The 11,574-nt window shown below is 46.5% G+C and overlaps 1 protein-coding gene across 1 annotated transcript in view; it reads left to right on the top strand.

Annotated features, from left to right (window-relative positions):
* Nucleotides 1-5,394: 5,394 nt before the first annotated feature.
* Nucleotides 5,395-11,574, top strand: part of NAGK (N-acetylglucosamine kinase) — a 44,503-nt gene continuing 38,323 nt past the window's right edge. Inside the window, exons 1-3 of the mRNA XM_068274412.1 lie at nt 5,395-5,480; nt 9,400-9,484; nt 10,361-10,459. Coding sequence (XP_068130513.1) covers nt 5,452-5,480; nt 9,400-9,484; nt 10,361-10,459 — 213 coding nt within the window. The 5' untranslated portion in view covers nt 5,395-5,451. The remainder of the gene's footprint in view (nt 5,481-9,399; nt 9,485-10,360; nt 10,460-11,574) is intronic.

Here is an 11,574-nt window from a genome sequence, read left to right as displayed (position 1 = left end):
TGACGAGGTAGTCTCAAGGGTTGGGACACACTGAGGTGCCATAGCAGTGGAAACCACGGACGTCTGGGCCAGAAAGGGATGATCGCTATCAGGGTTACCTGTTCCCTGAGCAACCTCAGTAATAATCGGTGGATCAAAGGTACTGGGGGGAACACATATCCCAGTCTGAACTTCCAATCCGCCAGCAGTGCATCGGTTGCTATGGCATTCTTGGATTTCCACCTGGACATGTACTTTTTGCACTTCGTGTTTTTTGGCCGTAGCCATTAAGTCGATCTCTGGCGTCCCCAAGTTGTTGCATATCTGTAGGAATATGTCGTTGTTCAATGACCACTCGTTGTTGTCGAGGTGATGTCTGCTCAGATAGTCTGCTTAGGCATTTTCTATCCCTGGAATGTATGCTGCTGATAGATTCAAAAGATGTGCTTCCGCTATCTTGAATATCGGGGTAACTTCCTGAAGAAGGTTCCTGGATCTTGTCCCATGCTGCCTGTTGACGTAGGCTACAGCTGTCCTGTTGTCCATCCTGAGTAAGACATTTTTCCCTTGTACCAGGTGCTTGAAATTCCTTAGGACAAGATGTGCTGCCCTGATTTCCAGGATATTTGCTGGGAGATATGCTTCTTGAGGACTCCATGTGCCCTGTGTTACCTGTCTTCCTAGGTAACCTCCCCATCCTTTTTGACTCGAGTCTGTAGTAATTATGGTCGGAGAGGATGGGTAGATTTGTAAAGCTCTTGACAGGTTTTCTTGCTCGATCCACCAGTATAAACTGTCCCTCATGGGCTGTGAGATCAGTATCTGTTGCGACATTTGCCTGCTGTGCCATTGTGTCAGAAAACCCATTTGCCACTCCCTGGCATGCCACTGGGCCCACTGCACCATAGGAATTGTTGAGGTCATGAACCCGAGTAGACTCAGAGTCTGTGTTGCTGTAATTGATGTTGTACAAATCGCATTGCGTATTCTTTCTATTAATCTGTCCTGTTTCTCCTCTGGAAGACTTATTGTGTTCAGTTGTGTCTAAAACTTGGCTCCTAGGTAGATAATTTCTCTGGATGGTGTCAGTTGGCTTTTTTTCAGATTGACTCTCCATCCGTATTTCTCCAATTGTTCTAGTAGCACTTGCCTGTGTAACAAGATCTGCTCTCTGTTCTGACGTAGTAGAAGTAGATCGTCTAGGTAATGGAATAACCGGATACCCTTCAGTCTTAGCGTCTCCACAAATGACAATAGAATTTTCGTAAAGGTTCTTGGAGCCACGCAGATACCGAATGGTAGGCACCGAAACTGGTAGTGATGATCGTCTATGGCAAATCTCAGGAATCTCTGATAACGAGTGTGAATCACAATATGGAGATAATCGTCCTCCAAGTCGATTGATAGCGCCCAATCGTCCTTGAGGAAGACCTTTGTCATAGTCTGTAACGTCTCCATTTTGAACTTCTTCAACTTGATGTACTTGTTTAATTTTCTCAGATCCATTACCGGTCGAAGATCTCCCGTTTTCTTCTTGACGAAGAACAATGGGGAATATACTCCCTTGCCTCTCTGTCTTTGAGGCACTTCTATGATTGCGTTCTTCCCAAGTAAGTCCTGTATGTAATCCATAAGTACCTGTCTCTTCTCCTGAGATGTTGGCACCTTTGTTGTTGCGAAGATTCTCGGTGGTTTTGAGATAAATCTCCAACGATGACCCTTTTTTATTGTCTGTACCACCCAGGAATCCCTGACGTTCGCCGTCCAGACACTTGAAAAAGCGCAAAGCCTCCCTCCTACTGGTAGTGTCTGGACGTTCTGACCATCAAAAACTCTTCTGTTGCCCTGGCCCCTGGTTAGCTTTTTTCTGGGTATTCATTCTTTGTAAAGTCGATTGTGAGCTATGCCAGTTGCGCCTGAAAGTTCCAGATGCTCTGAATCCTGTAGTTGATCTGTATCTATTTTGCTGATAAGACGGCCTTTGCGTAGTGTTTGGCCTCTTGCTTCTGCGATCCTGAGGGATCATTCCTGACTTGCCTCCAGTAACTCTGGTTATAGCGGTGTCCATTTCTCGCCCAAATAAATTCTTTCCATCATAAGGGATCTTGCACCAGTTCTGCTTGGATCCCTGGTCAGCCGACCAATGCTTGAGCCATAATGCTCTTTTAGATACTACCGAACTGAGCATGGATCTTGATGAACATCGCAGGATATCCACAGAAGCTTCGCCAATAAAGTCAGCAGTGAGTTTGAAGTCATCTAGAGCTGCTATCACAACCTCTTTTTCTGCATCCGACCTAATCACATCCTCTATGTTGTTAGTCCAGCTCCTTAACGCTTCGGCCACTGCCGTGAGAGTTATTGCCGGCTTACAGGCGCTTCCTGCGTACGTATATGACTTCCTTAATTCTGCATCTATTTTTCGGTCCAACGGATCTGCAAACGAGACCGCATTTTCTCTTGGCAACGTCACGTGTTTTGCCAGGTTCATGACGGATGCATCTACCTTAGGGGCTTCATCCAGTATATCGATCTTTCCTTCCTCTAGAGGGTATAACTTGTTCAATTTATTAGCAAGCGATGGTTTTTTCTCTACCTTCTTCCATTCCTCTAATATAATCTCCCGAATTTTTTCGATAAAAGGAAAAGTTTTAACTTTTTTTATTAAGGTGGGCGTAATATTCCTTTTGTTGAGAAGAGGTGCTCGGGATCTCCTCATCCTGCCACTCCATGGCCTCTCTTACTGAGTTTATATATGGTTGAACAAGTGCGAAATCGAATCCTACAGAAGGTTGTTCTAGATCCCCCTCAGGATTCGACATACAATCTTCACGAGATTCCGTCACCTCCCGAGAGCTTGGTCCAATTGGTAATGATGCAATATATTGTTGTATAGACTCCTGAACCGCCTGTTTGATCATTAGCGATATATCCTTTGGTTCCTCAGGTTCCCTGGCCATGGAATCAAAGCATCTTCTGCAAACTAACTTCCCGGGCATGACATCTCTGTCGCAGGCCCAGCATCTTTTCCTTGAGCTTGAATGTGAGCTCCTACGTCTAGGGGACCTGCTTCTGTCTCTAGAAGAGCGCCCTCTGGAGCGAGAGCGAGAATGAGTCCTTCTTTTTGAAGGTGATCTCCTCTCTGTCGGGTATATGTAGGATGGACCCTCGTAGATTTCTACTTGATCCAATCCGAGCACTTGTTCCTGGATCAGTCTGAAAAGACAATAAGATTCAGCTTAGAAAGCTCTCTTTTCTATAGCTACTATAGGCCACTTACATACTGCTTCCTACCTTAGGCCTTTAGTCTGGTCAGTGTCAGGTAGTGCCTCCATCCTAACAGCATCCCTGCTGTCAATACTGCTGTAAGACATTGAAATATCACAGTAAGATGGTGTATCCAAAGTTACCCAGTAGTAGCAGGCTTGCTGTAATGGTGTAACTTAAGAAAATGTACCTTGCGTATTCCATCTGCCTTCCTCTTAGTGTCAGCTGGTGAGTGGTGAGGTGAGGTCCTGCACGCTGACAGTCCACGCTCCTACTGACAAAGTGAGCGAGACCCAACGCGCAGTTAAATATCCCTCCCCAATCTAATCCTCCAATGGTAGGCAGGAAGGGCGGAACGAGTCACCTGACCTTCCGCCTTCCAATCCGGAGTTCCGTACTGAGCGGAAGTGACGTCCTACCCGATACCGGAAGTACCCTGGGCAGTGGAACGCACGCCAAGCCGAGGGCGGAAGCCGAGTATGCTGGCCCCAATACAGGTAACACTCCGGACAGAACGCAAAGCCTTACAATGCGAACCCGACATTAAAACATATACATATATACAGGGTCCCCAACCGTCCCGGATTCGTCGGGACGGTCACGGGTTGTGGGAGGAGTCCCGCTGTCCCGGGATACCCCCCCTTGTGTCCCGGCAGGCAGAGGTGAGGCGTGAGGAGAGAAAGAAAAGATCGAGGCACCAGCCGCAAAACAGTGTACTAATGCGGCGGTGAGCAGAGCGGACATCACTCCTTCCTCCCTCCCTCACTTTCCCTCCATCATGCCCCCCTCGTGAGTCCCCGGCCATCATGAAATGCAGAGATCCTGCGCAGCGGCCAGCGGGTGTTTAGTTTACATGCTGTTCGGTGACCGGCTTCCTACTTCCTGTTTTCGCGAAACAGGAAGTACTAGGAAGCCGGCCGCTGGAACGGTATGTAAACTAAACACCCGCTGGCCGCTGCGCAGGATCTCTGCATTTCATGATGGCCGGGGACTTTGTACAGCGCCACGGAATATGTTGGCGCTTTATAAATCAATAATAATAATAATAATAATAATATACCATAGCTCCCAACTGTCCCTTTTTTTTTTTCCTTTAAATTGATAGAATACTAATTTTAAAATGTTAATATGAAGGAAAATGAGCCAGGATAGAAAGGACCAGTGTGGTTTGAATTATAAAACAACATATTTTTCTTATGAAATCTTTATGGTATGCGTGACTAGAGGCGTGGTGAGGGCGTGGCCAGGGGTGTGGCAGGGGCATGGCTTAAGTGTCCCTTTTTCTCATCTCAAAAAGTTGGGAGGTATGATATATACATATATGAGGTGAACGAGAGCATTGCAATCACACCAAACCTCAACCATGGCCAGCAATGGTCGTTCCTCCAGCCAGCGTCATTTAATTGCAGGCAGGGGACTTCAACAGGAGAGGCTGAACCTGCTGGTATGGTAGGAAGCAGTTTTTAAGCAAAAGAAAACTTCTACTTGCACTGGTCCCGAGGTGAGGTGATATCGAGGACAAAAAGACTGAGGGGGGGGGGGGGGGGGGGGGGTCGAGAGGGAATTAATTTATACACTGTGTCCTATGGGGTGAAGTGGGCGGGACTTAACCCTATCGTGACTGCCATGGAGACATATGGAAAATGATACACAGCCAGCACAAGTATCCCTCTCTAATGCATACCTCCCAACTTTTTGAGATGAGAAAGAGGGACACTTAAGCCACACCCCTAATCACGCCCGGACACAACCCCTAGTCATGCATACCATAAAGATTTCATAAGAAAAATATTTTGTTTTATAATTCAAACCACACTGGTCCTCTCTATCCTGGTTCATTTTCCTTCATATTAACGTTTTAAAAATAGTAATATATCAATTGAAAGGATGGGAATAAAGTTTAGAGTCAATCAAACACATTTTTAGTAGAGGAATACATATAGTTACATACAAAGAGGGACAAAGCCCTGAAAGAGTGACAAATGAGGAGGAAAGAGGGACAGTTGGGAGCTATGCTGCTGTTCATCAGTGTAGTAATAATAATACACACTCAGCACAAGCAGCACAAGTAACCCTCTCTGCTGCACATCAGTGTAGTAATATAATAATACAGTCAGCACTTCCTGCACACAGGCTGCACCCAGCTCCTGATCAGCTGACCTGCCTGTCACATGACCTGCCTGGGCTGGCGCGAGGAGCAGCACAATGCCTGCAGTGTATGGAGGCGTGGAGGGGTGAGAGCCTGTCTGTCTGTCTGGGAGGATTATCTGTACACAGCCACCTGGGAGGGGGATACTCTGTGCCCTATCACTCTGTGTGGCGGCGGGGATATCGCTGTACACGTCACTCTCTGCTGGGGAAGGAATACTGACACACACACATGCTGTTGCTATACAAGGAAACATAATGCCATAATTGCCATTGCGGGAAAAAACGCCTCCATTCTAGTTTGTTGCAGGAGAATTTTTTTTAGGGCTGCAAAAATAATATAGAAGTGCAGCCAAATGTCTCTTACATGCAACAGATGTATCTAATGTACTAGACAGGATTCACCAGTGCATGTGACATTCAGGCTAGCTAGGACTAGGTTCACATATGACAGCGTGAAAATCTGGCGTTTTCCGCAGGTGCGTTTGCTCTAGGTTAATGCGTTTTTTCTGTGTTTTTTTTGTGCGTTTGAATTTTTTTTACGCAGATGCATTTTTTGGTACTTATCCGTTAGCTGGGCGCATCCGGCAGGTGGCGCTAATTACTATTCCCCCTCCAGGCCGACATGGATAGTAGGGAAAGATGTAACTCTGGTGGAGTTTTGTCGTCACCTGCCGGTTGCGCCCGGCTAACGGATAAGTACCCATTTTTTCATGGGATTTGTGTGCATTTTAAGCTTGGGTAATGTAAAATGCATATGCGGTTTCTATGCATTTTTTTTTTTTTAAATTTTTTATTTATACAAATCATTAGGAAGACAACAGGAAGTGGAAACACATCAGAGATCTTTGTTTTAATTAAAGACGCACAAAAAAAACGCATTGAAAACACAATGCATAGGCGTTACCATAGACTTTCATTATGTGTGCTTTGGCAGCCAGCCTGCAGATTATGCAACACTACCAGCGTCTGCAGAACGCTTACTGTAAATCGCAAGTGCAACGCTGGTCCTCCTGCGTCCCATAGACTAACATTGCTGCATAAAACGCAGCATGTCCCACTCCACAAGCGTTTCTGACGTGTGTGTGCATCCGGCGCCTCAGTGCGTTACTGTGAAACAGGTGTGTTACCCATTACAGTGAAGCATACTTTTCATTGATTGTGTACTTCACTGCAAGCAGCGCGACAAATGGAAAACGTGTGGTGTTGACTTCATTTTGTTGTGTTGCTACTTCAGGGGATGCGTTGCGCCCTCTGTGAACCTACCCTTACATAACATAACTGTGTTTTGTCCAGAGCAGAAAATGCATGGGATAGTAATAAGTGTGCTCTTTGCCTTTAAAGAGAAGCTGAAGTAAGTTTTAAAAAAACAAAAAAGGGCTGGTTCATATTCGGCGCTATGCCGGCGTTCCGCTATGCGATCGCGATTTGCGGGCTAAATCTCATGATTAGGGTTGTGCTCACGAGTAATTATGAGTAGGTAGCTACTCGAATTCATGATTCTAATGAGGCTTAATTGCCTCTGGTGTATGTGCATGGGAGACAGGGGGGTAATTACCCAGATGTCCGCCGCTTCTATGCGTATCACAGTCTCGCACGCATCCAGTGGGACGCGTTCCACGACTCACTGCCGTGCATTTCCTCCTAAATACTCGTAATTACTTGTGAGTACATCCCTACTTGCAATTCAGTGCGATTTGCGCTTGTTATTCCCGTTCGATAGAACAGGAATCACAGAGCAATTGCCACCAAAATGCTGCATGCAGCACATTTGCGATTAATTGAAATGGCAACCACTGCAGTGTGAATGTATCCATAGGGATACATTGTAGCAGCGCTTTGCTGATCGCTGGCAATCAGCAAAGCACTGAAGAATCGCCCAAGTGTGACCCAGCCCTAACAGATACTCAACTTAGGAGAGGGAAGGCTCTGAATCCTTCCCGTTCCTGCTACGGTGCCCGCGTTCCAACGTTGGATCCCCCATTAGCAGTGTCCGACCAATGGGTTGGAGACCGCTCACTTCAAGATTGCTGGAGGCTCCGGTAGTCCTTGGGAGCCAGAGTGCGCCTGAAGACGGCAGCTCCGTATTGCGTATAAGCAAATGCAGTGTTCTCCCCAGAATTTTTTTCCAGCCGGGTGGCATGAAATAGTAGCCGGGTGGCATGAAATAGTAGCCGGGTGGCATGAAATAGTGGCCGGGTGGGGCGAGATGAGAGAATGCAGGGCCAGTGCTTCTGTGAGCAACTCTGCTTACAGCATAGGAGGATGTGAGCAGATAACAGCCGGGTGGTAACCAAAACTAGCCAGATGGAGCACCCGGCTAAAAGAGCCTGGGGAGAACACTGCGAATGTGCGAGAATGCGTATTGAAGATTGTCGAAGCCTCCAGCAGCAGTGGAAGTGAGCAGTCTCCGACCCATGGGTGGTAAACTGCTAACGTGGGATCCAGTGCTGAAACTTGGGCACCGTAGGAGGAACCAGGAGGCTCTATAGGACTCAGAGCCTCCCCTCTCTTTTTTTTTTTTTTTTTTTTTTTTTTTTTAAAGCTTGCTTCAGATTCTGTTTAAAGCGGACCCAAACCAAACTTTTTTTGATTCAAAAGATTTAGTTGCACCAGCACCACATACAAAGATAAATAAACACTCCTTTAAAGAGGAACTGTAACGACAAAACGTCCCCTGGGGGGTACTCACCTCGGGTGGGGGAAGCCTCCGGATCCTAATGAGGCTTCCCACGCCGTCCTCCATCCGTCAGGGGTCTCGCTGCAGCCCTCCGTGCAGCGGTGACGTAATATTTACCTTCCTGGCTCCTGCGCAGGCGCTCTGACGGCTGTCGGCTCCGAAGTAGGCGGAAATACCCGATCGCCGTCGGGTCTGCTCTACTGCACAGGCGCAAGTTTCCGGCGCCTGCGCAGTAGAGCGGACCCGACGGAGATCGGGTATTTCCGTCTATTTCCGTGCCGAAAGCCGCCACAGCTCCCCCGCTGGAGCCAGCAAAGGTAAATATTGAAGCTACAGTCGGCTCTGTCGCCGGCTGTTCGGAGGGCTGCAGCGAGACCCCGGTGGGACAGAGGACGGCGTGGGAAGCCTCATTAGGATCCGGAGGCTTCCCCCACCCGAGGTGAGTACCCCCCAGGGGAGGTTTTTGTTGTTACAGAGTCTCTTTAAGCCTATGAGCATTTCAGCGTACGCTTTTCACCCTTTTCTTTTCATAACTAGGGTTATACAGGTGGCAGCCATTACTTCTGAGCTTAGTAGGAGGTTTTAGATCATGGGTGTGTTTGTCATCAGCTACCCTCCCTCACAGGGGCGTCGTCTATGTGAAATCTCACACAAGCTGAGATCACCTCCCCTGTGACATCATCAGTAGCAGCCTGTGTTTTGTTTATCTCCTCCACCAGTCTGCCGGATTCTGTCCCGGTAATATGAAAGGAAGGGAGGGGTTTCTCCAATAAATGTAAAATATTTTATATGTGTCATCATGCAGCTGAAAAAAAGGCTGCTATTTATTATTATAATTTAGAAAATAGATTTTATTGCTGAAATCTTGTATTTTTAATTTGGGTCCACTTTAAGCCATTCAAGCAGAGGACTTCACCAAGCCCAGTTCAGACTGTAATCGGTGCAGCCAATCGGTGTTTCAGCGCTCAATACATGGTCAAATTGCCGTTTGATATCATTTCACAGATATGTGATAAATCATTAGATTTCTATATACTGATCCAATTTCATTTGCTAACCTTTGTGCTGTTTCTCTGCTACATGCAGCACTAAATTATACATATTGGGCACATTCAAACAAAATCTTCCAATCTGCTTAGTTACATTTTTAATTCATCAGACCCTCCATGTTGTTCAGATGTCATCGATCAATTTTGGGTGAAGCTGAAAATCTCAGGCAGATTTAGTTGATCAGTGCCACACGTCGTTTCGGTTGAATAGTGTTTGGCTACGCTTTGTTCCAAACTGTGAAACCTGATTGATGAACTTGCCTTTTCTCTGTGTAGAGGGGGGACGCACTCCAAAGCAGTCCTGATCTCAGAAGATGGGCGGATCCTGTCCGAGGCAGAAGGGCCATGCTCCAATCACTGGGTGACTATTCTGTGCTATTACATCACTGCAACCATTGCACACATCACTCCTAGCTGCCCATATTGTGACAGGATAGTTCCTTCTTATATAGTACTGACATCTTCTGTATCAATTTACAGAGTACATAGTCATGTCACGGACTGTCCTCAGAGGAGCTCACACTCTAATCCTACTGTAGTCATAGTCTAATGTCCTACCATATTATTATTATACTGTATATTTATATAGCACTGACATCTTCTGCTGCACATTACAGAGTACATAGTCACGTCACTGACTGTCCTCAGAGGGGCTCACACTCTAATCCTACTGTAGTTATAGTCTAATGTCCTACCATATTATTATTATACTGTATATTTATATAGCACTGACATCTTCTGCTGCACATTACAGAGTACATAGTCACGTCACTGACTGTCCTCAGAGGGGCTCACACTCTAATCCTACTGTAGTTATAGTCTAATGTCCTACCATATTATTATTATACTGTATATTTATATAGCACTGACATCCTCTGAAGCACATTACAGAGTACATAGTCATGTCACTGACTGTCCTCAGAGGGGCTCACAATCTAATCCCTACCATAGTCATAGTCTAATGTCCTGCCATATTATTATTATTATTATTATTATGTATTTATATAGCACTGGCTGTCCTCACAGGAGCTCACAATTTTTTTTATATCTGCAAGTGAAGGAGCTTCTACACACACGCACACACACACACGCACACGCACACGCACACGCACACCACACGCACACGCACGCGCGCACACACACACACACTTCCCTCACAGATGTGGGAAGTCATGTGCCTAGGAGAGAGTTGCTAAACATCGCTGTGTCTAATTTATTTGTTTTCTGTGTTTGGCAGCTGGTTGGCACAGACAAGTTTTTGGAGGTGATCAATTCCATGGTAACAGAAGCCAAAGAGAAGGCTGGACTGGACACAAATGTACCCATCCGATGCCTGGTAAGATATTCAACTTTCTGACCACAAGAGGGAGCTTGTGCTGGTATGTTACACAACTGCTAAGCAAAGCAGCAGTGCAGGAACTGGGAAGAACTTCAGCCTTCCATAGGAATGTGCTGCAATACCCTGGTCTGCATACATTTGACACAGAAGACACAGAACATATATATTGTACTTTTCTCCTGGCGAACTCAAAGCGCCATATTTGGTTTCTTAAAGGAAGTCTGGAGTGATTTTAAAAATAAAAAACATATTCACAAAGGAGAGAGAAGGCTCTGGGTCCTATAGAGCCTTTCCAGTCTCCTCCTGCTGTCCTCGTTCCTCCTCAGGCTCCTCCGTTTGAATATCCCGCCGCAGGAGACTTTGACAGTCTTTGGAAGCACTCAGGCTTCGGAAGACTGGCAGCTCTCTACTGCGCATGTGCAAGTTCTCGAGAGAGGCTGCTTGCATGTGTGCAGTACGGAGCCTTTCTCGAGCACTCGCGCATGCGCAGTACAGAGCTGCCAACCCGAAGACTGCTGCAGCCTACCCAACGCGGAAGAGAGCAGGCGTGGACTGCTAATAGGTTAGCCTGTGGGGGAATGTGAAGACCGAGAGGAGAACGGGATGCTCTATAGAACCAAGAGCCTTCCCTCTTCTTAGGTGAGTATCCTTAGTTAGTTTTTAACTTTAAAATCTCATCAGTCTTCTTTTAATGGTGGGTAGGCCTGAAAGATAAATCTAATTTAAACCGAAATCGCGCTCACCAAGATCACAATTTCAGAATCGTCAAAGTGGCAATTATCGCAATCACATAATTTCCACATGGGAGAAGTTTGAAGTGGCTTCAAACTTCCCCAAAGTCCCGGTGCGTGCGGCCCGCAGCGTTGGACATACCTTACGCATGAGTTAAAATGCTGTCCGTCCTCTATCGTAGTCTGCCGGTTCTTGTGCTTGGCAAAACTCAGGGTTCCTGTATGTCACATGACATACAGGAAGTATTCCGTGCATTAGAGCCTGGAGGAGGCATAGTGTATAGCCGGGCATCACTGGACTTGTGCTGGAAGCTATGTCCAGAACTGATGCAGCTTGGGGGACAGAGGAGGCACAGAGAGACATAGAGTGGGCACAGAGAC

Source organism: Hyperolius riggenbachi, chromosome 1 (genome assembly GCF_040937935.1).
Source record: "Hyperolius riggenbachi isolate aHypRig1 chromosome 1, aHypRig1.pri, whole genome shotgun sequence".
In the NCBI taxonomy this organism is placed as follows: domain Eukaryota; kingdom Metazoa; phylum Chordata; class Amphibia; order Anura; family Hyperoliidae; genus Hyperolius; species Hyperolius riggenbachi.
This window is presented reverse-complemented; position numbering and strand designations above follow the sequence as displayed.